Raw genomic sequence first — 27,408 nt, forward strand, 5'->3', positions numbered from 1 at the left:
AATATGCTCCCGCTGTACCAAAGGGTTCCCGTGTCCCCAGACAGCCCCTGCGCCCTCCTCGTGCTCCTTCCCATCACCGTCCATGTTTCTTGGATGCAGAGCTGGGTGCTGAGCTCTCCCGGGGGGCTCCCTCCCCGTCTGCTCAACCCCATGCCCAGCTCCAGGCTCCTTGTTTCCTTTGGGCTTTGTTTTTGTTTGTTTCTTTGCTTTGGCTTAAATCCACTTCCCAGCCATTGCGAGGCTCTGACCCTCATCCCACAGCCAAGCCTGAGGAGTTTCCTCTTCCCAGCCGCCCCTGCCTGCCCCTTCCTCAGGGATGCAGCAGCGGGAGCGTGTCCGGTGTCCGTCTGGAAGGTGTTTACCTGCGCCAGGCCCCGTTTCCACCTCCTCTGGCTGGGAAAACATCCCTTCGCGTGATTTCCAGGGATATTTGTCCACCTCCTCTGGCCCGGGGCCCGGCTGATGAGTGATGGGTTTACGGCAGGACTGGAAATCCCGCAAAGGAATGCTCTGGGAGCTAATTTGGTGTAAGGAGAGGGCAGGGCTCTGAGCTCGGATGCAAAGAGCTCTCGCACTGCAGTGATCTGATTTATTTAATGGAATAGCTGGTGCTGGGGGCCGGCGGGTTCCAGGCTCCTTACCCCCAGTCCCGGTCAGCCCCGTGCTTGGTGCTGGGTCCCAAAACGGGCTTTTTAGGGTGCCTGTAACCGCTGCGGATGAGACAGCAGCGGGTGCTGCTGCTACCGGAATAGCTCCTTGCGCTCCGTACGAGCAGGAGCCGGTCGAGACCGGCAAGAGCCGGTACGAAAGCCCGCAGGGACCTCCCCGCCGAGCCGGGAGGCGGAGATGGGCGGGCGGTGGGGCTCCAGCCCATCCCGCTCCACCGTCACCTCCCGTTTTGACCCGTTTCCCCCGTTTTTAAGCCAAGGGTCCGCCCCCCCCCCCCCCCCCCCCCCCCCGGGGGTGTCTGTCCCGGCGGTGCTCGGGTGTCGGAAACAACGGGTACAACGTTGGGGTGTGTGGATGTGTTAGGAGAGGCCGGGGGGGGGGGCGGTAGCGGGGATAGGGGATAGGGTACCGGGGGGTTATAGGGCGGTATAGCTATGGGGGGGTGACTATAGGGGGATACCGTTAATGGGGGGTGAAGGGCTATAGGGGGTACTGAAAGGGGTAGGGGGGATATGGGGGAGTATCAGAGAGATATGGAGGGTTCTATGGGGGGTATGGAGAGGGTATCAGAGAGTTATATAGGGGAGGTATGAAGGGTTATAGGGGCGTACCAGAAGGCTATAGGGCGTATATGGAGGGTTATAGGGGGATATCAGAGGGTTATATGGGGGGTATGAAGGGCTATAGGGGGGTACTGGAGGGAAAGGGTTGTATAGGGGGGATATGGACCGGGGGGCAGCATCGGCGCGCTCACCCATTGGCTGGCCACGGACCAATCAGCGGCGGTGGCTGTTTGCTCCGCAGGACGGATAAAAAGCCCGGGGTGGGACCGCGGCGGCGCGGAGCGGAGTCGGGGGGCGGCCGAGGGTGAGCGGCGGCGAGCAGCGGGGCTCCTATGGGGCTGCCCCGTGGGGCTGCATGGGGAGGAGGCCTGCGGGGGTTGATGGGGGGAATGGGGTGTTCCGGGGTGCAGCGGGGGCGTGCGCGGGTGGGAATGGCGTGAATCGGAGGAGGAGCGGGTGGATGGGGACGGGGCGGGTGCATGGGAGCGATCGGTGGGGTGGGAGCGGGGTGAATTGGGGCTGGGGGCAGGATGCAGCAGGGCTCGTTTGGGAGAGTGGGGGGGGGGTGTGGGGTGACTGGGGGAGAAGGGGGGGTCTGGGTGCACCGGGGTTGGTATGGGGATGGGGCTATAGGAGCAGAGGTGAGGAAGAGGAGGAAATGAGCCGGGGGGGGGGGCTTTATGGCTGGAGGGGGAGTCTGTGTCTTCCCCTACCCAAAGCAACCAGGGCTGGGGCCTCTGTGCTGTGGAAAGCCCTGAGGAGCTGCTTTAGGCTGTGTGGCACCAGTTGGGTTTCCCCTTAGTGCATGCTCTGGGCTGGGAAGAGGCTCAGCTTGTCTAAAATGGCCACTTGCCTCATAGCCCTGGGGCTGCTGCATCTCGAGGCTCTCCAGAGCAGCCCCTGGTCTGGTCCCAAATCATCCTTATGGGCCCTAGGAACTGGGGCTGGGAGCTGGGGACAGTTCATCCCACTGCAGCATCCGTAGGGCATGTCAGTGTGCCGAGGTGGAGCAGTGTGGGATGGGATGGGGCAGGCTGGTGCAGCCTTGGCCCCTGGATGGGTGGTCTGGTAGTTAGCAAAAACGGCTCCTTGATGAGCCATCTGTGGGTACAGTATATGCATAATTGTATATAAACTGCATTTATAGGACTGATAGTACAGGTTTAGTGGTGGACTTGCCAGCCCTGGGGTAACCATAGAGACATGGTTTAGGTTGAAGGGACCTTAAAGCTCATCCAGTTCCAATCCCTGCCACGGGCAGGGACACCTTCCACTAGAGCAGCTTGCTCCAAGCCCTTGTGTCCAACCTGGCCTTGAGCACTGCCAGGGATGGGGCAGCCACAGTAATGCTGGACTTGATCTTAAAGGTGTTTTCCAACCTGGTTGGTTCTGATCCTATATAAGACCCCATGCTCACCTTCCAGAGCAGCTCTGTGCGCCTGCATGGGGCAGAGCAGACCTGGTGGGTCACTAAAGTGCTGTGGGGATCCCAGCCTCTCCGTTAAGCAGACATGAGATTGAAGCCCCCTGCTCTGGCATTGATTCATTAATGCCTTACAATGGGCTGCTCACCCCGGGCAGGCGATGGGCGGTGGGCTCCGGGCAGTTGATCCTTGCTCCATTTCCATACCTGGTGTTCAGGAGGTGGAACGGAGTCCTTGAAGGCTCCTCTGTCACCCTGTGTGCACCAGAGGGGCTGCTCCAAGGGCATCGGTGCTCCCGCATCCCTCCAGGTCACTTGGGCAGGCTGGTACCTGCAAGAACGAGTTTGACACCTGAGTGCCTTGTATTCACAGGCAGGTTTGCTTGTGTTCCACTGGGGAGATCTCTTAACTGGGGCTGGTTTGCACTCTTTGAGCAGTGGATGATGGGTGTTGTTCTGGTCCCTGCAGGTTAGGACTGATCGAGGCCATCATCCCACCCAGCCATGGCACCCACACTGGCTACGGCCCATCGCCGGCGCTGGTGGATGGCATCCACAGCCATCATTGAGAGCCTGCTCTTCTCTGCTGTCCTGCTGGGCTGGGGCTCCCTCCTCATCATGCTGAAAGCAGAAGGGTTTTATTCCTACCTGTGCTACGAGTCGGGTAAGGATGCTCTGGAGACTCATGTGAGTAAGGTGCTGATGAGGTTTGGTGCTGTGGGATTGACTGGAGCAGGGCTGAGCTCCAGGTTTGCCCTGGGGCAGAAGGAAGGGATGTGTGCTCCTTCCTAAAGCCAATGGCATCCTTGTGATGCGCCTGTCCTTGCGGTTGCTTTGCAGAGTGATTGGAAAAGAAGCCTTACAGATCAGGTAAAGGCTTTTCTGACAGCCTTTCCCACTTGGCCATGGGGTCTTCCTCTGCATCTGGAAGATGATGACTTGTGGGGAGGGTGTTCTGAGTTTGTAGAAGGAAACTGTAGGTGTTCTCTCCTTAGTGGTAGGAAAAGAGCATGGGTGACCGTAGGATTAGGGGAGCCCAGTGCTGCTGTTGGGGGAGACGCTGCAGAAGTAAATGCTGCTGATGCTTTGTTCCTTTCCCTCTTCAAACACCCAGGATGTGCTTAAACCAGGTTGTGTCTCTGAGGGCTTGAGATCCACCTTCTGGCCCCAGCAGAGGAAGCAGTTGTCTGTGTAGCAGCCACATCCTTGCCAGGAAGGAGGCGATCCTGTGGTGTGGGAAGGATAACCCTGGGAACACCAGCGTGTAGGTGGATGGGTATCCCAGCCGGAGCAGGGAGAGGATTGTGGGCAGGGGTGTCCCACAGTGGGGTTAAAAGCAACCTGAGGGTAAAGGTGTGGTGTGGGTTTGGAAAGCTGCTTCGGTGACAAAGGTTTGCATGTGCACAGGGAAGGGAATAGCAAAGAGAAGGGAGGCAGGAGGTAGGTGTCTGGGCTGTGTGATGGTGGATCGGCCCATGGTGAGCATGGGGATGGAGGAGGAAGCATAAGGGGAAGAAAAGGGGTTGGAAATAAGTGCATGGACCCTCAGTGGGCAATGGCTGAGGATAGAGGGGGAAGTATGAAACGCAGTGAGATGCTGGTGCACTTGGTAGACATGGAAGTGCTCGAGTCCTCCACCAGCTTGGCTGCTTGATCTCCATCCTGTGCTCTGCTCACAGTGTACACGTCACTGGGGTGGTGAGGAGGAGTCCTCAACCCTGGAGACTGTTTGGTAGGGCTTGTTATCTGCAAGCCACAGTGACTGTGTCCTGAGCCTGTGGAAGAGATCCCATTAAACCTATCAGGCGGAGGCTTTCTGCCTCCCAGATAAGGCACACAAGGGTTGATAAGCAAACGCTGACTGTCTCCTAAAGCAACCCTTTTCCTATCTGCTTCCTGACATGAGCCCTGCTTCCCTTGGGGCCCACCTCCTACCCTTTGCTTTGATGGCTTTCAACTCGTCTACCTTGGCCCCAAATCAAGATTCACCTCTGCTCCTCACCCCTCTTTGCCAATGGCTCTCCCCCACAGGAGTGCTACGGAACCACAGGGATAATGCAGATGTTTGGCCTATGGTGAAATTGCAGCCCTAGGGGGGCAATTCCTTCCTCCCAGGGACCAAGCTGTGCCCTGAGGCAAGAGAATGGAGCCCCTGTAGAGAAACCGATGCAGCCAAATGTTCTCATTGTCCTCAAATATGTGGGCATGCTGCTGGTGATGAGGCTGGTGAGGAGCATGGAGGACCAGTTACACCGGTTTCCTCCTTTATCCCTACTTATTCCCTTCCCTTCCTCTGTTTGTGTCATAAACTCGGTTGGGAAGAGCCCTGGCTCCCTGCGTGGGGGATGCAGCCGCCCCGCAGTGCTCATTGAATGATCAGCACCAAGCTGAATTCGACCTTGGCTGGGATGAGCGGTTGCCTCTCTTCGTGTAACCCATGGCACCCTGCAGCCTCGGCGTGAAGCTCGGTGCAAGCACATTATAACCGCTTGCCTTTGGGCACTTGTTGCTGATCCTGTTGTGCATGCAAGAACTGCAACGACCACAAGAAGAAGAAGAAGAAAAGAGACTTTTCCTATTGAGCCAAAGGTTCTTGGCCGGGCTTTCCATTCGTCAGCAAAAGCTCTTGCACTTTGTGATGCCTTCCAGTGAAACGCAGACCTTGTCCCTTCTGCAGGCTCCTCTGTGAAGGTAGCAGAAAGCGACTGCCATCCATGAAGGGCTCCTTGTCTTCCTCTTGAATCTCCCCTTTCCCCTGCCTGCCCTTGGCTCCTGTTGGGCTTCGCTCGGCCAATGTGCAAACACGCGGGCTCTGCCAAGCCCTTAACGCTGCCGTGAGATGGAAATGCACATCCAGACACCACGTCCCCTTAAAGCAGTTGTGCTTGGGAGGGGTTGTCCCCGCTCCGGTGGCAGGTTTGACCACATCCCATCCCAAGAGGTATGCTTGAAATCTGCTGACAAAGAGGCTGTCCGTGGCACTTTGTTCCCCTTTTAACTTTACTACGCTACGGCTTGGCCTTTAACCGCCTGAAGCAGCATCTTTTCCTTGGTGGAAGCGCTGATTCCGCAGTCTTTATCGGGATTTGGGCCTTATCGGCTGCTGGGGAGCTTGATCTGGTCGTGGCTTTGTGCTGTGCTTGGGATTAAGGGGCTGGAGGCTTGGCTTTGAGATGTTTAAAAAAGCAATCTTGAACCTGCTCACACAGAGCAGAGATAAGGAGCTGCTTGAACAGAGGACCTTCCTCTGAGCCAGGGCTGCAGCAAACCCAAGGGATGATAAGCTAATTCACTTACAGCAGGGCAGTGTGCCTGACCGTGGGCATAGGTGCTGCCTTACGGCTCTTCGCTGTTATGTATGTGCTCTGTGGCGGAGAGCTCGAGGTTTGAAGGTCCCTTCCAAGCTGTCAAGATGCAGGGGCAGGCTGTGCCTGTGGCCCTGTCAACAGGAAGAGAGCGAAGGCGGTAGATGCTCCTTGTGCAGGAAACACGCTGCGTTGAGCAGCAGCTTTCGGTGCTCTTGAAGCTGCAAAATGAAACCACAGCTGGGGAGAGAAGGGGAGTTTAACCGAGTTCAGCTCTGTTATAGAGGCTTTCATCTGAGTGCAAAGAGAGGGGCATTGTGGAGGTGCCGGGCAGGGAAGGACACCCCAACGCATCGCGTATAAAGCAAGAACATCTCCTCCCAGTTCCCAGAAGTATGACACCATCCTGAGAGGGGAAAACATGTTCCTATGTGGGCAGGCTGCTGAGCAGTCGTCTGTACGCATCCTTCCCTGGGACTTCATTTCAACCAATGCTCCCAGTCTGTTTGGCCCTGATTTATTTCTCTGCCCCCTTTAACAGTCAAAGGGGAGGGTTGTGGCTGTGCCCCACAGGGCCGTTGGGTGGCTGGGGGGGTCCTCCTGTTTCAGTGTGATCCATGAGACAAGGAGGCAGTGCTGGAAAGAGCCGGGCGCATTCCTCTGCTGTGCGCTTGGGATTGGAAGAGGTCGGTAAAGAGCAGTTAATGATTGACCCTCTTGTGGAACCTACAGCACTTAATTTGGGGAGAAAGGGTGACTTTAAATGTTCCAGTAAGAGGCTGAACAAATCCCAGCGCCGAGCTTGACATAAAAGATTACCAAGGCAGCCGGAGCTGTCATTCTTTAAATAGTAACTTGAACTACTAATTGGGCAGTAGAAATCCTGCTGCTTGGTGGAGTGTGGGGGGGGGGGAAGCGGTGTAAAACCAGCCAGGATGTTCTTGTAATTGCCAATAAAGACTTGGAGCTGCTTCCAGCTTCGGGCAGCCAGCAGTGAGCACGCATGGGTGGCTCTGCTGCGTGGCGGCCCCGGCGCCCATGCACGCAGGTGGACTTGGCTTTGGGGATGGCATCGCTGTCAGTGCGTGGAGTGCACTGATCCGGAGCAGTGATTGCGGGGAAGTGCTGTTTGCTGTGCCCGGGTGCGTTAGGGAGGTGAGCAGTTAGGCAGGTTCTCTGCCCATTAATCTCCTCCTAGGTGCATGCTGTGTGCCGCTGAGCCGCCAGCGCGTGAAGCCTGCGCTCCGCAGTGAGGTGGCTCTTGGCTGGACCCGGTGCGTGCTCCCGCAGCCCCTCCGATGTGTTTCTATTTGTGGCGATGGATCAAGGGGTGTCAGGGTGCCAAGGGCTGCTTGAATCGGTTCCATTGCCTCTCGCTGGATCTTCCCTTGTTGCTCAGGGGCTGCTTCTATTTTCACAAGCCGTTTGTACTTCCACACAGCGCAGTGGCCTGGCCCCTCCTCGGAGCTGGCTGTGAACAAGGTGCTTGGTACAAGCAGGGGCTGCGGTCCGGGGGCCCTGTTCCCAGTTTTCCTGGCTGCAGGAAGCCTTTAGGAAGGTCTGAGTCCCCCTCAGTGTGTCCTCTTTGCCTCCTGGTGCTGCTGCTCATCGTGCATGCCACGGGAGGGTCTGCAGCAGGAGGATGCTATGGGAGCTCCTTGGGGTCATGTTGTAACTGTAGACATCAGTGCATGAACAGGAATTCATCTGTCCAGGCTTTAAATGCTGACTGCTTCTGCTCTGAGGTCTCTATGGGGAGGGCTGACGGGCTCCTTAACACACGCAGCCAGAAGCTAAAGGTCATTGCACTGTCCACATCCCTCCATCCTCCTTCCACTCCGCAGCTGAGCTGAGTGCTGACACAGGGAAACCACAACTCCTTTGTCACTGTTTCACCCCAACTCCTTGTTTTCCCAAGTTTAACCTCTCTCCCACATCTGTTCCCTATGGGTTTTACCTTCGTGGGGAGCCCCAGCAGCCTGGATGCTGTGGGCGAAGCTGTGTGCCTGTGCTTGCCTCGTGGAGACGGGTGTTTAATCACGAGTTGGTGTTTAAGATCCTGAGCAGCACCAAGAGGAGATTGTGAGGGAAAGCTGGATGAAACGGATGGAGACGTAGTGGGAAAGCTGCAGAGAGCCTCCCATGTCTGCCCAGGGCTGATCGGTGAGGATGTGAGGTGGGAACCTCAGGCTGGAGCTCTGGGATGCTGAGGGAACACGTGGGATATCTGTTGCTTACTCTGGACAGGGCAAGGGAATCATGGAATGGTTTGGGCTGGATAGGACCTGAAAGCTCATCCTGTTCCAAGCCCTTGCAGAGGCAGGGACACCTTCCACTAGAGCAGCTTTCTCCAAGCCATGTCAATGGAGAGAAGTGCCACGTGCCTTCCCTGCAGCGCTGGGAGGGGACAGAGGGAGGTTTGCAGGACAGCCTCCAATTCCTGCTAATCCCTGACGAAGGAAGGTGGAGCGGGGATTGTTTGCAATGGACACAAAGCTGGGAGGGTTCTTTGGAGCAGCTGGGAGAGCCAAGGTGGAACCAGTGACGTGTGATGCCAAGGATGGGGTAGAAGGGAAGGAGGAGCGGATGGGGCTGTGTGATCTCAATGGGGGGGCATGAGCAGCCAAGGGGATCTCCTCTACAGATGCATCAAGAAGTGAACATGAAGCCACTTGTACGTGGGGGATTCCTACTTAGTTAACGCTAACCAGGGCTCACTGGGATTCTCTGGTGCTGCTCCGTGTGGATGTAAGCGACTTCTCTCTGTTCCTCCTTTAATATTGAACTCCATCCGATCCATTATTAAATAGGGAGCAGTTTTACGTTGCTGGCTTGTGGCAGCGGTAGGAAAGCAAGTGCTTTGTCATAGCAGCCCAGGCTCCAAAGGCAGATAAGCACTGGGAGGAGGAGAGATGGAGTGCAATGGGCTTAATGAAAGCCTAAAGGCGCCTGTGCCGGCGTGGGTTTGTAAAGCACCTCGGGACAGGCTTGTAACAGGAGCGGAGCTAACAGGAGGCACTAAAAGTGCTGCTGCAGAGAAAAGGGAACTTGTGCTTTCTTCCTCTGTTTTTCAACTGTCCCGTTCCTGCCTCTGTTACACAACGTGGCTCTGTTCAGCGTGGGAGCTTGCGGAGTTCCTCATGGGAGGGCAAGAGCTGAAAGCTGGAGATGGAGTTGATCCGTATGGCCCAAACCCACTGGGAAAGGATGGGAAATGGGGCAGAAGTTAAAGATGCCTCAGTTGTGTGGCGAACAGAAGGCAGGTGAGCTGCCAGCCCTCCTGGGAGCAGGGTATGAAAGCCAGGAAGGAGGTTTCGGAGCCAGAGCAGTCGGGAAGCGGGGTGGCTGCTGCAAAGCCATCCCTCATCCCCGTGCCTGCAGTGAGGGTAGGAAGCTTTTCATTTGAGCAGGCTGCTGCTCTGTGCCAGGCCTTGTCAACTCCGTGTCTGGCTATATATAACTGCCTTAGCTGTGGGTATTGTGCCTGGTTTGGTTAGGGGAAGGAGCTCTGAGAACATGCTGGGTGTAGAACAGGAGCTCCTTATTTCTGTATTAGTCCCTTTGGGTTCTGGGTTTAGTCCCTGTAATTCCCAGGGCCTTGCCCTATAGCTGTTCTCATAGTAAATCTCTGTCCTTAGGTTGTCACCCTGTTGTTGCTTGGGATACGTGTGCCCTGGGTACCCGTGTGTGCTTTTTCTGCTCCCAACTGGTTTCCCCTTCCCTGCTGTTCTTTCCCTTCTCCATTTCTCACCAGTTATAATGAATACAGAGTGCAAAGGGAGTATTCCCAGGGTGTTGGGGCACCTGAATACGGGGCTTTTCTTTTCCTTCCTGCATCACTGCAAGCCTCACCCTAACCCTGTAATAAGGATCCTCTGCTATCCCATGCAGCAAACACCACCAGCAGCCCTGCCCAGGAGAACAGCACGGATTCCGAGCACAAATGGCCCTCCTGCAATGCCCAGGATGAGATGCTCAACTTGGCCTTCACCATTGGGTCCTTCCTGCTCAGTGCCATCACGCTCCCGCTGGGAATTGTCATGGATAAGTATGGACCTCGCAAGCTCCGGCTGCTCGGCAGGTCGGTGTCCTGGGCTCCCCAGTGGGCTGAGGGGTGAATGCGTGCGTTGTGTGGGGTGGGTGGGTGCTGTGCCTGTTGTGGGTCCCTGCATCCCGAGGGATGGGGCTGGGAGCTGCTGGCCGTGCACAGGACGCTGGATTTTGGCCGGTGCAGTGAGTTGCTCCATCAGGGAAGGGCTCAGGACTGTGTGTCCCCACTTCAGCTCTGCAGTGTTGCTCTGTGTTCCCCGGCCATATGGAGCCTGGAGGAAGAGCGGAGTCATTTGTGACTCACGGAGGGTGGCTTTTTTCCTTGAGCTGGGAGCTATGTCCTGGGAGGCACCAAACCAAGATGTTACATCACTGCTTGCAAGCCGGGGAGTTAACTTGGGGATAAACATGTCCTGCCTGTCTGCTCAAGGCCCTCTCTGCCTTGTTTTCTGCCTCGAATAGCAGAGCTGCTGGCTGTTTCCATGGTGGGGAGGGATGAGGGACTTGTTGGGCACAGTGGACCCCAGCGCTGCTGAGTCTGAGTGCACTAAAACGCTACCAGAAGCTGAGCTGGTCTGGAGGCAGAGGGGGGAGAACAGGGCAAGTCTCTGATTCACACCTTAGAATCATAGGACCAGACTGGTTTGGGTTGGAAAGGACCTTAAGATCATCCACTTCCAACCCCCTGCCATGGGCAGGGACACCTCACACTAAACCATCTCACCCAAGGCTTCGTCCAGCCTGGCCTTGAACACTGCCAGGGATGGAGCATTCACAACCTCCCTGGGCAACCCATTCCAGTGCCTCAGCACCCTCACAGGAAAGAATTTCCTCCTTAGATCCAATCTAAACTTCCCCTGTTTCAGTTTGAACCCTTACCCAAGAGAGCTAGTGAATAGGCTCTGAGTGCTGTGACCACAGCTGGGTCTCAGGACCAAGGTCTTTGGTCACCTCTTTATGAGGACTGGCAAAGCTGTGTGCTGGAAAACCAGTGGGGAATTTGGGTCCAGCAAGAGCTGCCTCAGTACTGGGAGGAGAGGCTGTTTCCTCAGTCCTTGTGCAAGGTTTGCTTGTGATATCTGGGTATTCCCTTGGGGTTTTCTTTCCTTCCTCTTACAGGACTGACTCTGTGCTTGCTTAAGGGGCTCAGGAGGTAGAAGCCTATGTGATTTACTGTGTAGAAGGCTGGCTATAAGAAACTCATGGGTTTGGTTCCCTTTCAGTGCCTGCTTTGCCGTGTCCTGTGTGCTGATCGCCTATGGAGCCAGTAACCCGGACTGTAAGTAGGAATTCCCCCTCTGAGCTGGGGGGCAATGTGGGGCTGCGGCTTTGGGGCTGTCTAGGGGGTGGAAGCAGAGGGCACACATGGCACTGCGTGCTCCCGCTGGCACATCCCCGGTGCTGCACCGGGGTCCTGCTGAGGACGCGGCGAAGCATCTGCTGCCCCACGGGAGCTGAGTGGCTCTGGTGTTTCACAATGCTAAACAGAGAGTGTAGCAAGGGCCAAGTGTCTGCGATAGCCAGGCCCCTCAGCTCTGCGTCTGGGCAGGGCTGGGTCCTGTGAAAAGAGCAATTCCAAACGAGTTCATGGCTTTCTCAGAGTTGGGAAATGAGTGATAGCAATGGGTAATGGGTAGCAGGGAGCCTTGGCTCCCCAGGACCAGATAGCGAGATGGCTGTTTGAATGACACTTCTTTCAAGTAAATCTTCCTTTTAAGACCCATTAAGACAAGCTGCCTCAGCAAGTGTGTTCATTAGAGAAACCAAACCCTTCCATCCTGGAGGGATGAGCCCAGCCTGAGCTCTCTCTTGGAGGAGAGCCCTGGCCCTCCTTTGCGTGCCTGGGGAGATGGTGCTGGGTCAGGGACAGTGTGGCACATCCTGAGGGCCCACTGAGGTGTTCAGGTGTCAGGACCAAAGCCCTCAGGGCCCTCCTCTTCGCCCCAGTGAAAGCTAAAGGTGGCTTTTTATTGTTGCAGCTCTGTCTGTGCTGATATTCATTGCGCTGGCTCTGAATGGCTTTGGGGGGATGTGTATGACCTTCACATCGCTTACGGTAAGTGAAGAGCTATTACCTGACTCCATTCTGTTCCTTGCTATGGCTGTGAGCTGGGCTAGCAGGAAAGAACAAAGTGGATTGCTTGCCTGTGGCTTGAATAGCATGTAATTTTGTCTGGTACAAAGGGTCAGTCCCTCCTATCTGTGAGGCCGAGTGGTTATTCCGAGGCTTCTTTTCCACCCAGTCCTCCTCTTTTACCTTGCATCTCAGGTGAAGGCATGGGGAAAGAAAAGGAAGTGGTGTTATCCATTGTCACGTACCTCTACATGCAGTGCTCAGCTACCTGGCACAGCCTGGACATGTGTTTGCACTGGATTTGGCATTGACACGCTGCAGGAAGGCTCAGCAGGGCACAACCCCTTGCAGCTGGGTGCAGGCAGCTTTCTGCAAGCACAGTTTGCATCTCAGCCCAGGGAAATGGTTGTTCTTGAGCACAAAAGCTTTTGCTCCCAAGCAGGGCAGGATTCCCTTCCAGGTTTCCTTAGAAATGCTGCCTTGTTGAACGCACCCAGCTCCACTTGGATCCGTTTAGTCCATAGCTTGCATTGCAAACATTGGTCAACCCCTGTCAGCTGGATCTCTGTTTTGGAGCTCTTTCTGCTCAGAGACAGAGGCTTTATTGTCCTTCAAGCAGCTGCTTCATTTTCTACCTCATTACCCTGATCCTTGTCAGTGTGGATGAAACGGGGCTGGGTGGGAAGCCTCCCAAAGCACTGATGCTTCTTGAGCTGCGACTGAAACCGTTCAGATTTGGATTGCATTACCTTGAACTTGCTATGGAAGGGAAACCTTCTGTTAAGGTTACCTTGAATTCAACAGGGCTCCCACACTGCCTGAGACCTGGGTTTGGCAGAGGCTGGGTTTACAGATCACTGTGTACTGGGGCTGCTGTTGCCTTCATAGGCTCCAAGCTTCCGAAGCTCCGTGCAGAGGTCAGGCTTTGCTCTGTATGGGTGTTCTTCACTGGAAGCCTTGGCCGTGCTCCCAAGAACTATGGGGCAAACGTCATCCTGCCACGCTTCCAATGGGAGCAAGGAGAGGAGCACATCAGTGCTGCTGCAGGAGAGGAGAGGATTCCCCACCCTGCTGCTGTTGTCTCTCCGAGTGGTTATTAAAGGGTCGTGGGTTGTTTTAGAGCCACTGGTGATGAGAGGAGGAAGGGCAAGGGCTGAGATGTATTGGATGTGCTGTACTGTGGCTTTTAGCACCGGGAAAAGTAAGCAAAGCCACTCACTTATTAGCTCTGTCATTAGTGAGCCTGTTCCACAGCACTAAGGAAGTACAGCAGCAGGAGAAAGGTCACATCTTCCAAGAAGAGATGCAAGCCTTGAGGAGGTCTGGGGTAAGCAGTGATGCTCTGAGTGCCTGCAGGGAGACCTCAGGTGGAGCCCGTGCCCTCTGGACAACAGCAGTGTGTTTTGTAAAGAGCTGAGGTGGCTTCAGGCCTGGCTCCTCACATCCAGATGTAGCTGCTTTTTGGTACCTGAGGCATGTGAATGTGATTATAAATAGCTTATAGTGGGAGGGGAGCACTTCTTCCCCCACATCATAACGGAGCTGTGGTGGTGGCTGTTAAATGCAGGTGTATTTTGCTCACTGTCAGCTTCCTGTTTTGTCCCTGCGTGGTTCTACCTGCGAGCTGGGATGCTCGTGGTGCCTGCAGTGATGTGGGGATCTCTTGTGGGTCCATTCCACACGCGGACATGGGGATGATCCTGTACCAAGGGAAGGCTGAAGCCAACACTGAAAGAGCAGCCTCAAAGACCTTTGTAAGGTCACCTGGAGTATTGTGTGCAGTTCTGGTGTCCTCAACATAAAAAAGACATGGAACTGTTGGAACAAGCCCAGAGGAGGCCACGAGGATGATCAGGGACTGGATCACCTCCCGTATGAAGACAGGCTGAGAAAGTTGGGGCTGTTCAGTCTGGAGAAGAGAAGCTGCGTGGAGACCTCAGAGCAGCTTCCAGTATCTGAAGGGGGCCTATAGGGATGCTGGGGAGGGACTCTTCATTAGGGACTGCAGTGACAGGACAAGGGGTAACGGGTTCAAACTTAAACAGGGGAAGTTTAGATTGGATCTAAGGAGGAAATTCTTTCCTGTGAGGGTGCTGAGGCACTGGAATGGGTTGCCCAGGGAGGTTGTGAATGCTCCATCCCAAGGCCAGGTTGGACGAAGCCTTGGGTGAGATGGTTTAGTGTGAGGTGTCCCTGCCCATGGCAGGGGGTTGGAACTGGATGATCTTAAGGTCCTTTCCAACCCTAACTGTTCTATGATTCTATGACCTTCATTCTATGGAGGCAGCGAGCACTGAGCAGCTCGTGGTGCCAAGTGAGCTCGTTCTGGCTGCCGCAGGCACTGGCTGCCGAGCACCCACGTGCACACGGGAGTCAAAGCAAGGTGACTTCCTTCTCCTGCCTGCCACGAGTGTCCTGACGTGCTCCAGGAAACGGGACAATCCCACTGCTGAGTGAGCTGCTGCTCTGCCCCCCCAGGCAGGAGTTGGGGTGCTCCCCAGGATACCGCTGTGCATGGGCATGGTGCGATCTGATGGCAGGGCAGGAGATCCCCAATGCCTGTAAAAGGATAAACGGGATCTTTAAGGGATGCTGGGACAGTATTCCACTCTGTCTTTTGGGTTCAAAGCCTTCCTCAGTAACAGGTCCCCTGGCTATCATGTAAGCACACGCAGAGCCAAAGCAAGCTGCTGTTTCTGGGTACCCTGTGCTGTGTGCCGTGGGGAGGAGGGAGAGCCAGGGAGCGGCGATGTTCCTGCTTCTGGGAACAAGGTCAGGCTGTGCCTGCTGTTCAAATGCAGAGGGGAGATTTCTGCCTCGTGACTCGGTCTGAACCAATGTGAGTGAGGGTGGGAAATGGAAACGGCTCCGTGTTGGTGGCTCGGACAAGGCAGGAATCTGGTGCTGGTTCTGCTCAGAAGCTATTTCATGCAGAGAAACAAACATGTGTGATAAATTACCACAAAGAGCCTTTGGTAGATTGTTCCCTGCCCTGTTTTCCTCTCAGAGAATCACAGCTGCTTTGCTCTTCACCCTTGAGTCGGAGCAGGGGAGCATCTCTGTGTAGGGAGTGTTTTCTGCTTGGAGATAGTAGGAAAACTTAGGGCTTTGTGTTCTTTTCCGTTGGAGAACGGGAACAGGAATTCCCATCTGCTTTGGACAAAGAGGGCAGCTTGAGGCTTTCCTGGAGGACATTTTAGTGTCCAAATGTACCCCTGATAAGGAAAACAAAGCTTAGCTTGGACAAAAACACCGTTCCCCTATAGTCTAGTTCTCAATCCCTCGACTCCTTCCACTGTTCTCCCAAACAGTCCTTGCAAGAAGAGGGGAACTGGGTTTGGTAATACTGCTGTGGTATCTTGTAGAGGGGTTGTCCTCAGGCAAAAGTGGATAAAATTGCTTAAAAAAAGAAGATTTAAGGTCTTCAACTCATTATAGGACAGATGAGAAAATAATCCGCAAGAAGGAAGTGTTTTATCAGTTTAGGATTGCGTGCCTGTAATAAGGGCATGACAAAATGAAGTCACTGTCTTTCGGACAGGGCATGAAGTTAATAATACATTGAGTATCATTGACCTTTAAACAGGAGGAGTTTGTGTTTCTGTCATCGTGGGGTTGGGGCGGTTGTACCAGAATGGGCAGAAGGTGGAGGAGGAGGAGGAATCCCTTCTGGCTGTGGGATAGGATCAGAATGAGGGGCAGATCCTCTTGGAGGCAGGAAGACAAAGAGGCCCCTTGCTCTGGGGCTTGGTTTGCCCCATGCTTGCTGCTGTGAAGACAGCATGAGAACATGGCTTAGCAGATACTGTGTGTTATTTTACTAGCTGGTTTACTAGTTGTTTTTCTGCCTAGGGATGGATGACTTGTTCCTTTTGCTTCCCCTCTCCTCCTCCAGATAGGCTCAGGTTTCTTTTCCTTCCAAGTGCTCGGTGTTGGCAGTTTCCCCTTAGATTGGGTTGGATAAGACCTTAAATCTCCAATGTCCTTTTTTTTTTGTCATCTGGCTGCTTGCTTGGTGCCAAAATAGCATTTTGGGCATCTTTAGCGTTTCTAGGACTCCTGTTCTAGCACACTTGGGATTTGCTGGGTAACACTGCTTGCTTTAATACCCATCTATGTCTGCAGTGACCCTCGGAGCAGGAGGATCCACCTGGGAGCTGTGTGTTAGGAAAAAGGCTTTCTGTGATCTCGGGGCGGGGGGAAACCAGCCCGAGCCAAGCAGCAGCTGTGTTTGTGGAGCTCCTGCTCCCAGCTCCCTGCTGTTTACTGTCATTGCTGGAGACTGCTTTAGGTTGGGGATGTTTGGCGTTAAATCAGTGCCCTGCCCTGGCGACAGCCACCGGCTCTTCTGTAACCTGCAGCTCTTGTGCTCTGCAGATGCTGTTTGCTGGGCTGTGTATTTAGGCCACTGCTTCCAAGAAGAGACTTTTTTTTTGGTGCCTGGTAACAGACCTTTGGATCCTTCGCCGTTTCCTGCCTGCAGCTCCTGAAAGCAGCCTGTTGGCAGCCATCCCGCATGCAGGGAGCCGGGGCTGGGTGTGGGGATGGATGCTCTCTGCAGAGCAGTGCAGTGCTTTCTGCCTCTGCTCAGGGCTCACCACCAGCATCATTGGTGCCGCTCCCTTGGCCGGGGGTTATGTGAGGACCTGGAGACTGCACTGCATAGGAAGCTCTGCAGTGAGACAGAGGGATGATAAACAGGCAGATGGATCCTCCAGTGCTCCCGCACAGGAATACTTGCGTTGTAAACACGCCGGCCCTGCCGTGACACAAGCCAGATTTGCTTGCCTTATATGCTGCTCCTGGGAAAGATGGATTTGTTTTCCAGGCGGGGAAGGGGAATGCGATGACAGCGTTTGCTTGCTCAGGCTCCATCTAATATTCTCTGGATGATTTTTGCTCAGCAGCATCTCTAAGCAGATAAAATGCTGGTTATGCCTTTAGTCCTAGAAGGCTCCCGCAGTGTCCTGCTTTGAAGGCCCTCTGAGGCTGACGTGATAGCGATGCCCATGTAAATTTGGGGATGGAGTGACCCAAAAAAGGAGGTGGGAGGGGATTCTGCTGTCATCCTGCAGCAGAATCTCTGTGTGTTGACCAGCTTCGGGAGGTAGCAGCCAAGCTCTGAGCCTGCCACTTCAGAGCTTCTCCCTGGAATCTCCAGCTTGCAGGCTAGCATTAGTGATGGAAGCTGGTTAAATTACGGTGCTTTGGGAAAATGGGGAGGTCATCCTTTCCCAAGAGGGTGGGAAGGTCTTTGTGTCCTGTTCCACTCTGCTTTTGGGTCCTGAGTGGAAGCAGGAGCTGGAGAGCCAGCCTGGGAGTGCTTTTGGTGTTGAGGTGGCAGACTTGGATGCTGTGGGCTGCTTCTAGCCGTGCCTACAGAGAGCTTTGCTTTCCCAATAGATCCTTGCAGAACCAGCCTGGGCTGCTCTCAGCAATGCCATCATACCTGGTAGGAGCCCAGGCACTGAAGTGGGGAGGTGGCAGGAACATGAGGTGCTATTGCCTGCTGCTTGATGCGGAGTTCAGCAGCTTCCTACCTGCACCAGGCAATAAAGCCGTGGGTATTGTGTTTGTGATGATTGCCTTCCTGCACCTCCCTGCTAGATAGTGTGCTTGGGCATGCAGCTGATGCAGAAATAACCAGCTTGAGCCCCTCTCTACAAGAGAGCCTCCTTTCATGGAAGGAGGCAGCAACCTACCTTGAGATGGAAACTCAAACAGCAACACAGTTCGTGTTTGTCTCTGCTCCTTCTTGTTGCAACAGGAACTTTCTGGTCTACTGCAAAGCTTTGGGTGCATAAACCAACCTGGCAGCTCAAGGAGTTGCAGGGTGTGTTGAAGGCTGTGCAGCGATCACAGCCCTGTGTCTAACAGCTCTTGGCCATAAAGAGGGGGATGTGTAAAAGAACCTGGCCAAGAAAGGTGGTGGTGGCTACGGGCTTGGGGTAAGGAGCTCTTAAAGCACAAGGGCAGGAGCAAACGCTCCTGTGCTAAAGGTAACTGATGCCAAGTTATGCTGCCAGTCTGGAAAGAAACAGTGCTGTTAAGCCCATAACTCTTGGACTGTCGATATTCCCTGATGCTGCAGGCATCAATGCAACCTGAGGAGCCAAGCCATTCTGGAGTAAAACCGGCTGCTTCAGACTGTGGTATCCGGGAGCCTTAATCCTAAATGCCAATATCTTCTCAAGAAAGCCTCCTTCCCTTCCCTGTTTCAGCCCATCTTTTCCTTCCCCAGCTGCCCAACATGTTTGGTGACCTCCGTTCCACGTTCATTGCCCTGATGATTGGCTCCTATGCTTCCTCTGCTGTGACTTTTCCAGGAATCAAGGTGAGGCTGTGGGATAATGACTCGCCACCGGTGCTGTTTGCTGGCATCCTGCACCATTTAGCAATGATACAGCAAGGAAAAAGGGGCTGTTTGTTAAACCACTTGGAGGTGTGCATTTGCAAGGTTCAGTTCCCTTCTGTGTTAGAAGGTGGCCTCAAGAATGCAACGACTACTGCAAAGAGAAGGGTCTGTTAATAATAGACACTATTACTACTATTACACTACTAATAGACAGTGTTTCAAAGTGGTAAATGAGTGGCAAACTGAAGATCTTTTTTTATGAAAGATTGGGTTTTTTATGCTCTAAGGAATGTATAGATGTATTTTTAATACCTGTGTGTATTTAATCTGTGTGATTGTTAATGGTGGTTGGCTTTGAACACAGAGTGAGCAAACCACACTGAAGGGACAGAGGAGATGGTCACTTGGGCTGCCTTGGTGGAGCAATAGTGGCTCTGAACCAAGGTGTTTCATTGCAGAGTTAGCATAAAGGGGATATAGTACAGGTGAGCTGCAAGTGTGCAGGGAAGTTCCAAGGAGAAATGCATGTTATTCCAGGTATAGCTGCTGTTAAAGATGTGGATACACCTCTCTTCCTAAACCTGCATGTCACAAACCTGGCTTTTGTTACTACTTGAGTTAAACCCCTTTTAAATGTAGGATGTTCTTTCCCACTCAGTCCTCATTCAAAGACTATTGAAGTATCTTCCTGCTCTTATAGCCAAAACCATGTTCCCTTGTGATTTCCAGGTTATATACGACTTTGGGGTCTCCTTCATCCTCATTCTGCTCGTCTGGGCAAGCTGTGCAGGATTAGTTTTCCTCAACTGCTTCTTCAACTGGCCCCTGGAGCCTTTCCCAGGACCAGAAGACATGGACTATTCGTAAGTGTCCTCTAGACTGGCCTGGAGGGCTGATCCCATTTTTAATCCTCTAGGAAGTGCTCTCACTCCTCATTTGGAGTGCTGGACAGGGAACTCCCTTGCATGTTGTTTATTGCTGCCGTTTCTTAGGCTGAGGATTTACGTCTGCCATTCGCATTATGTCTTGGCTGGTGGATGTCTGTGGGAAGGGGAGCTTCCCAAAGCATAGGAATTAAGAAGGAAAAATGATCTGTCAGTAGTCATAAGTATTTCTATATTGACCTATGCCAAACTGGCCCTGGGGAAGTAACTCTGTGCTCTGGATCCAGACCGTTTGTAGGCTTGTCGATGGAAACCAGCTCATTAAATCCACGTGTAGCCTTTCATCCTGCAGCTTTAACTGCCTCTGACTCCTTGCCCTGGGTTGCAGCTCTCATGCTCTTTGCTACCCGACAGGGTGAAAATCAAGTTCAGCTGGCTGGGATTTGACCACAAAATCACTGGGAAACAGTTCTACAAGCAAGTGACGACCGTGGGGCGCCGGCTCAGCGTGGGGAGCTCCATGAAGGGCCCCAAGGAGCCGACAGCCTTGCAGGAGAACAACAAGCTCTGCCTGTCCACAGTGGACCTGGAAGTGAAGTGCCAGCCTGACAATGCAGGTGTGGTTCTAGGAGTGGGATGCTTGTGTTGGCACAAGGCCTCTTGGCCTCTCTGTTGCCTCCAGACCTGTTTGTAAGAGATATAGGTGATGTGTGCGTTGCCAGGGCCATGTGCCAGCCACCAGTATTTAAACACAAGTTCAGCTATATAGGGAATCCTGGTCTTATATACTTGCCTAAATGTACCATATGGTGTTGCCAGTGGTGGGGACAACAGCGTGGGTGACTGGTGTGGCTGCAGGAGGACAGTGCATGGTCACTGCTGTCTCTTAGACTGTTGCCATCATGACCAAGCCCTTCCTTACGCGGTGGTATGGCAGAAGTGAATGGTTTGAAGCTTCCTTTTGCCTTCTTCAGAGACTCTGTTATTCCTTCTGCAGCTTCTCCCTCCTTCATGAAGAGTGTCTTCAGTCCTATCTTGTTGCTCAGCCTCATCACCATGTGTGTCACTCAGCTGCGGCTCATCTTCTACATGGGAGCCATGAACACCATCCTTGAGTTTCTGTCTGGAGATAAAGATCAAGGTAAGGTTAACCCGAAAACATCAATCTGCTTCCTTGGAAGTGGGACCTGACCTGGACTTGGTCCTTACAAGAGGCCAGCAAGCCTGATTACTCAGCAGATACACCGTGTGTAGCCATTAGTGGTGTCAGAGTGCGGCTGACAGCTGCTGGTAGGGTCTAGTGGAGGGCTGGAACTAGCCCAGGACAGCGGGGCAGGGAGGTAGACACTTGAATGTCAAGCTAATTTTAGCCCTGTGCCTGTTAAAACACTATTCCATGTTATTTCCCCAGATGGGCTGTTGAAAGCAGCCTCTGGGGCTGCACTGTGATAATTGTTTTCATGGGAAAGCCTATTTCATCAGGTGTTTGCCTTGGTTATCCCAAGCAAGCACAAAGGACGGCGCAGCTGACTCCAGTGACTAATGGTTGGACTTAGAGGTGTCTCAACCAGCAGCTGCAGGGGGGAGAAGTGAAGTCAGGGCTGTTTTGTGCAGCTTGTTGTGTGCTGGGGAGGCTCAGGGGCACTCATTGCCCTGGCCTTGTATTTATAGCTCTGAGTACATGGAGCAAACGGGAAGGAATACATTAGCTTGCTGTTGTTGAAAATACCCAGGATTGCAAAACAGGACTTAGCCTTTCCCCCCCCCCACCCCGTGTGTGTGTGTGTGTGTGTGTGTGTGTGTCCTTTGTAGTAAGATCCAGTTTGGACTTGTTAAATCTGGATTGCATGAAGCTGATAAATCAAGAGGCACGCCTCTGGAAAGAGGAGGGAGCTCTGGGGGAGGGATGGAAACTGGGAAACTCCAAGTGGCTTGGCATTCCCTGAATCGCTTTGGTTCTTGAGCCTTTGACAGCCTGCAGCATTCAGCTCTTTATCTCCTGGCTCAAGAGCTCACTGAGACATGAAACAGTAAACAGGACAAACTCCACGCTGCCTGCCTTGCCCAACACTGCTTCGGTTTCTGCTTACCTTGTAACTCTTCCACCCGGATTCTTTCCTTTTTCTCCTGGCTTGCTTTAGTTATTTCTCTTTCATTCCCCTCCTCTCCTTCCCTCCTTGGTATTTTCGACTTACATATGTGCTGCCAATTCTCTTTAGGTCAAGTTCCCATGTTAATAAAGGGATTGTCCCTTGGGTGTCTTGCATTTTCTCTGTGCCACCTTTAAGATTTCTTCCCGTTTTCCCCTCTCCTCCCCCTGCATTAGCCTGGGCTCACAGTGCACTCCAATGTCTTAGTGTTTCCATAGCATCAGCAAAACAGTGGTATTGTCCAGTCGCAGCAGTGTCAGGCTGTGAGAGCAGTTCCAAGGCATGTGGAGCTCTCTGGACTGTGATCTGTGCGGATCAGGAGAGGGTGGGATGCTGCTCCCTTAGCATTCCTTGTTCTTCTTGCAGTTGTTTACTTGAACATGGGTTTGTTTAAAGAGCTCCCTCCACCTGCATCTGCTCTTGGTTGCATTCAGCAAGGGAAGGGGAGAGTTGAGTCAATCCTGCAAGTGTGGTGGTCAAAGGAAACGTCAATATTCCTGAGCAGGAGAGAAGGATGTGGGGAAAATCACTCCGAAAGTGAAGTCTTTTAAGCTGCAGCAGGGCACCGTGCCCTTGAAGCAGTTATGGTGACTCAGACCATGTTGTAAAACCTAGACATGGACAGAGCAGTCAGCCTGTAAAAACCCCTAAAAGATGGGGGAGAAGCAAAGGAATTTGGTAGCTCTGCAAGTCATCCTGTAAAAGGCAGGCAGGAGAGGATAAACCTGATATCTAGAAGCTGAAATCTGGCTGCATCTTTACTGAATTGTCACCTTGCTTCAAATCTGGTAATACTTGGAGACCTTGGGTTGTATGAGGTGCTTGCTTAGGAGAACTTTGAGGGAAAGACATGTAGAACAGTGGATGTAAGGGGCTGTCCCCACGTGTGCACCCTTTGTTTGCTCTAGTCAGGCTTCTGCTTCTGTCCTATCTACTTCTGGTGGTATCTGCTAGGTATTGTTTGCTTTATTTCTCCTTAGGAAAGGATGGTTTTTAAGATGATAAACAAATTGAGGTGGCCCAGTTTTATAGCAGCTGCTATCCTCCTTTTTTTTTGCTGATCCCATAGATTCCATTCCCTGCTTCACATTGGCTTCTGCCCTTGCTGCGTAGAGCCCAAGATGAAGGGCATGAATGGCATGAAGAGGCAAAGCATGACAGCATGGCTTGCTTCTTACCCTCTATTAAAAAATAACCAGACAAGAGCAAACCAGCTCCATGAGTGCTTGTAGAGGGTGATGCCACCTGCCTCTCCTGGCTACAGCAGTTGCTATAATGAGATGGGGATGTGGGGCCACTTCAGGCCTTGCCTTTGAGGAGGTAATGGGGGCATGAATGTGAGGCTGGAGTTGGAAGTGCCTCTTGGTTCCTTTGCCAGCAACTGGAGCCAGGAAAGTATCATCAGGTGCCCTGCTGGGCTGTGCTGCAGCAGCTTAAGAGAAGGGCTTATTGGAAACTTCTCTCCATTACTGAGATAACTCTGGTATAAATCCTGGCTCCAGTTCTTTGGGTAGGTCTGGAAATGCACTGGGAGGGACACGCTGACATTCTTGGTTGTTTTTCCTCGGCGCTGTAAGCTGGTGAACGCTCTGTGCTGAGGTGGGCAGTTTCGGAGTCCTTCCTCCAGAGCTGTGGTACACCAGTGACTCACCACGCTGCTGTGTGATGCCCAAACCCATCACATGGGCTGCGGAGAGGAAGTGGAAACAGTGCTGCAGGGTGGGGGAACTGTTCAGTGACGGGAGGGGATGGTTTCTTCGAAGTCTGCTGGCATCAGCTTTCCCTTAGGAAGCTGTGTAGATGCTTCTCCCGTCTTTAACACAAGGGGAGTTATCATCAGTTTGAGTTCTTAATGGTGCTGTGGGGATTTTTGCTGCTAATCTCCCCTTCCTCTGCCTCCAAACTTGCCCATTCAGCACCAAATGGGTTAGTCCTCACCTCCGTGGCCTGGCTGGTTCTTGCTGGAGCTTCCTGGCTGGAGAAGATGTAACTGCAGCTCCCAGCGAGGCAGGAGAGGGGATGACTAATGCAGGATGTGTTGCTTGTAAGAACTTTCCCTTTTGGTTTGAACCAGCATAAACCTCACTGGCATTAAGCAGTAGCTGCATCCTGTTTCTGGAGCCCTACCTGCTGTTGGGCTGATGCAGGATCACTAGAATGGTTGAAGCAAGTGTGCCTGGTATGTCCACTCTAATGTCATGCTTCTGGGAGCCTATATGATGGAATGGGGCTTTGGTACCTTGTCTCCTTAAGCCCTTGCCTGGTAGTTGGCGAGTAGATTGGGTCTGGGCTCTTAATGAGAGGCGATCTGTAGGGAGGAGCAGTTTCTTTTCTCTTGCTGCTATGGTATCACTTGGACTGACAGCTCCTTAAATCTCTCTTGTTTTCCCTGCAGTGGCTCTCTACACTTCCATCTTTGGGGTATTGCAACTGCTGTGCCTGCTGACAGCACCTGTGATCGGGTACATCATGGACTGGAGGCTGAAAGAGTGCGATGATGGCTCAGAAGAGACCGAGGAGAGCAACGCTGAGCAGTGCGTAGTGTGCGGCACACGGGACACGCAGCCGCGTAGCAGGCCCCCCTCTGCTCTGCATGATGTGTGTGGTGATGAAGGACTGGAAAGGATGTTGGTTCTTCAGGATAGAAAGCGAGCCTGAAGGAAGACTTGATAATTGCAGAGGAAAGGACCAGACTGCCCTCCATGTCCACTGAGATCAGTCAAGAAGAGCAAACGTAACTCATAGCAAGGGGAGGTTCAGACTTCCCTTCTAGCCAAACAGTAAGACTAACAGCACTGAAATGATTGCCTAGATGTTCCTCAGCTTCCACTGGTGGAGACCCCACCACCTCCTTAGGCAGACCTGTAGCCAAACCCATTTAGATAGAGTTGATGGGATACGTGGAGAATGTTGCTGTGAGTTCCAGTAGCTGCTGAGCGTGCTTTGTGTAACACAGGCTTTGCTGTCCTTCCAGAAGTGACAAGAAAAAGAAGAAGCGTGACCGTCAGATCCAGAAAATCACCAATGCCACCAATGCCTTTGCATTCACAAACGTCCTCCTGGTTGGATTTGGAATCACCTGTCTTATTCCCAATCTACCCCTGCAGGTGAATAGGCCAAACGGATGGGGGTGATGGAGGGGCTGGGGTGTGTGTGTCCTGGCACAGTGACAGGCAGGACAGTGCCACGAGGTCCTGTGAGCCAGCAGACCCAGCTAGAGGCAGGAGGGCTGGGAGACTTCTATACTCCTTGGGGAACTCCAGTGTTAAGAGTTGAACCGTGCAGTTTACATCCCTTGAGGGAACCTAAAGAAGCAGCTGTAGTTAAAATGTCAGAGTTGGCGCTGCATTTATTCACACTCAAGCTGTGTCACCACAAATACTTCCCTACCAAGATCCTCCCAGCAGTGTGGGTGCATTTAACCAGGGCTCGATATAAGCTGCTCATGGTCAGATAGCTTGCAGAAGCATGACACTGATCTATACAGCAGGTTCTTCCTGCATCGGATGCTGTGCTCAATGGTACCCGTGGGGTCATAAACCTATTTACTTTGTGGCACCATCTGGTTTTGGTGGAGGAGTTCTAGGGATTTGATGTTATCCTTCAGTGTGCCTTTATGATGCAGGCAAACAGCCAGTTTGCTCATACCTACGTGTTGTCTGCAATAACCTGTGGAAAATTAACTAAACCATCCCCGAGAGCAAGCAGGAGGGATTGTGACACCAGCCATGGGATGCTGGGACATTACAAGTGAGATGGGTCTTGTGTGTGCTTAGCCTCAGTGGGCACTGCACCTTGGCCTTTGTCAAGTATGGAAAAGCAGAGCTTTTAGAGAGGAATAGAAACTTCTTGTGCTGATCTTTGAGGTTCCTCGAGCCCACCTTTGTGCTACAAAGAAGAGCTTTTAGGAGTGTTACGCTGGGGTATGGTACAACCAGGTGGGATCTAGGATGTGACATCTTTCTGCTTCTCTTCCCAGATTCTTTCCTTCATTTTGCACACCATTGTGAGAGGATTCATCCACTCGGCTGTGGGAGGCCTCTACGCAGCTGTGTAAGTCTCTGCTTGCCTACAATACATGGCTGGCCAGGTAAACTGGTTTGGGATGATAAGCTGCTCACGTGAGAGGGGGATCAGGATGTGAAGTCTTTGTGGTCAGAGGGCAAAAATGATGCAACTTGTTTCCTCAGTCACCACTGGCTATGATAATAGTTGGACTGAAGTCCTAGCTGATGTTTTCCTTGTTCAGAAACAGCTAATCCCTTTGGCACAGCTACTGCAATGAGACAGGAACAGCTGTAAATGGGCCTTGGGTATGATACTAGGCTGTTGACACTAAGGTTATATAGTAAAAACTCCAAGGCTTTTTTTGTCTTATAATGAGTAGCTACGTGTCTGGGTAAAACATTAACATAATACATTGCTACTGGTCTGCTCTGAAGTAAAGCATTGCTCAAGATCCCATTAGTGATGCCTACTCCCTTTCCCAGGCCATCATCCATCCTGTTTCCAATGCACCAAACTATCAATAGCTGAATCTAAGTACTCTCTTCCTTATGAAGCAATGGTTTGGGGTTTGGGAATAGATCTGCCCCTCTGTCCTGAGGAACAGAAAGAAGCTGTTATCCTTCAGATATTGTTGAGGTGGGAAGGGACTTCTCGAGACCACTGACTCCAGCCCTCATGTCCAAGCAGGGTCAGCTACAGCACATTGCCCAGGACTGTGTCAATTGGGTTTTGAATATCTCTGTGGATAGAGGCTCCACAGATCCCTTCTGTCAAGGGTTTTAGTCCCAATGTCCAAGGAATTCAGACTAGAAAACCAGCCTAAATTCTGCTTCAAAAATGCATATGATTTTGGTTCCCTGGCAGCTAGAAGTGTTTTTGTCTTGGGCAAGATAAATGCTTGTTGCTGTATGTATAATCTGGCAATAGTCAAACAGGATCAGTGTAGAAGCAACTCTGGAACTTCCTGGACTGAGGTGTTTTTGCTTTGAGAGTGACCTCTTTGAATATTTCAAGGTTTGGACCCACTTCTTTCTTTCCAAGCTTAGTTTAACCTGACCCTTTTTAAACGCTGCTCAGTCACGGATAGAGAAGGATGTTAGGCTGTCCCTGAAATCTGTTTTTCCATGAGCAGTGTCTGATACTCAGCACTTCCTAATCAACAGTGTTGTTTAGTTTGACTTAGGACCAGACTTGTCCTCTAAAAAGGAAAACACCCACCAACCTGTTGTTCAGGTTTCACTCACTTCTACAGGGAGCAAATTGTTATGACCAGATGACAGTGATTGCTCAGCCACAAATGCAATCATCTGGATAAAGAGGCCCTGCTTTTAGCTTGTAAATGTCAACACTCTCGTCCCTTTGCAATAGCAACAGTAGTTGTATAAGCACTTCCACCTGCCTGCAGTACAGCTGGGAAACAAAACAAGTGCTAGATCTGATGCTGCTTGAGCATCGAGTTTGAGAGCTCAGGATCAGAATAGTCTGGAGAGAAAGGCACTGTGCACACCATGGGGTACAGCTACACGCTCCACACAAAGAGGTAGTTATACATAAGTCCAGGAGAGAGAAGTTCTTCATATTATGCATGTCTGGGGTCTGTGTTGTGTTGTGGAGTTGACTGGGAATGTAATCTGACCGGGGTGATGTGAACAGTCAAGGTGACATATAATAATGCTGCTTTCTCTGTTGACAGATACCCCTCTACCCAGTTTGGCAGCTTGACAGGGTTGCAGTCGTTGATCAGTGCCCTCTTCGCCCTTCTGCAGCAGCCTCTTTTCATGGCATTGACGGGACCTTTGGAAGGAGACCCCCTCTGGGCAAGTTCTTCCCAACCTTAACGTCAAAGCTTAGTGTTTAAGATGATTTGGGCTCATTCCGTTGGAAACAAAAGGACTCCTGTGTATGGACCAAGGTTAAAACCAGCTGG

General features: G+C 52.5%; 1 protein-coding gene across 1 annotated transcript in view; it reads left to right on the forward strand.

The window, feature by feature from the left end:
* Positions 1-1,467: 1,467 nt before the first annotated feature.
* Positions 1,468-27,408, forward strand: part of SLC43A2 (solute carrier family 43 member 2) — a 29,392-nt gene continuing 3,451 nt past the window's right edge. Inside the window, exons 1-13 of the mRNA XM_057399474.1 lie at positions 1,468-1,536; positions 3,125-3,319; positions 9,852-10,041; positions 11,234-11,289; positions 11,990-12,066; positions 18,326-18,418; positions 19,169-19,302; positions 19,738-19,940; positions 20,321-20,464; positions 23,869-24,007; positions 24,448-24,580; positions 25,453-25,526; positions 27,175-27,298. Coding sequence (XP_057255457.1) covers positions 3,160-3,319; positions 9,852-10,041; positions 11,234-11,289; positions 11,990-12,066; positions 18,326-18,418; positions 19,169-19,302; positions 19,738-19,940; positions 20,321-20,464; positions 23,869-24,007; positions 24,448-24,580; positions 25,453-25,526; positions 27,175-27,298 — 1,527 coding nt within the window. The 5' untranslated portion in view covers positions 1,468-1,536; positions 3,125-3,159. The remainder of the gene's footprint in view (positions 1,537-3,124; positions 3,320-9,851; positions 10,042-11,233; positions 11,290-11,989; positions 12,067-18,325; positions 18,419-19,168; positions 19,303-19,737; positions 19,941-20,320; positions 20,465-23,868; positions 24,008-24,447; positions 24,581-25,452; positions 25,527-27,174; positions 27,299-27,408) is intronic.

This window comes from Pezoporus wallicus, unplaced genomic scaffold (genome assembly GCF_028554395.1).
Source record: "Pezoporus wallicus isolate ANWC-B61680 ecotype Strahan unplaced genomic scaffold, APGP_CSIRO_Pwel_v1 contig_8143, whole genome shotgun sequence".
Lineage (NCBI taxonomy): Eukaryota > Metazoa > Chordata > Aves > Psittaciformes > Psittacidae > Pezoporus > Pezoporus wallicus.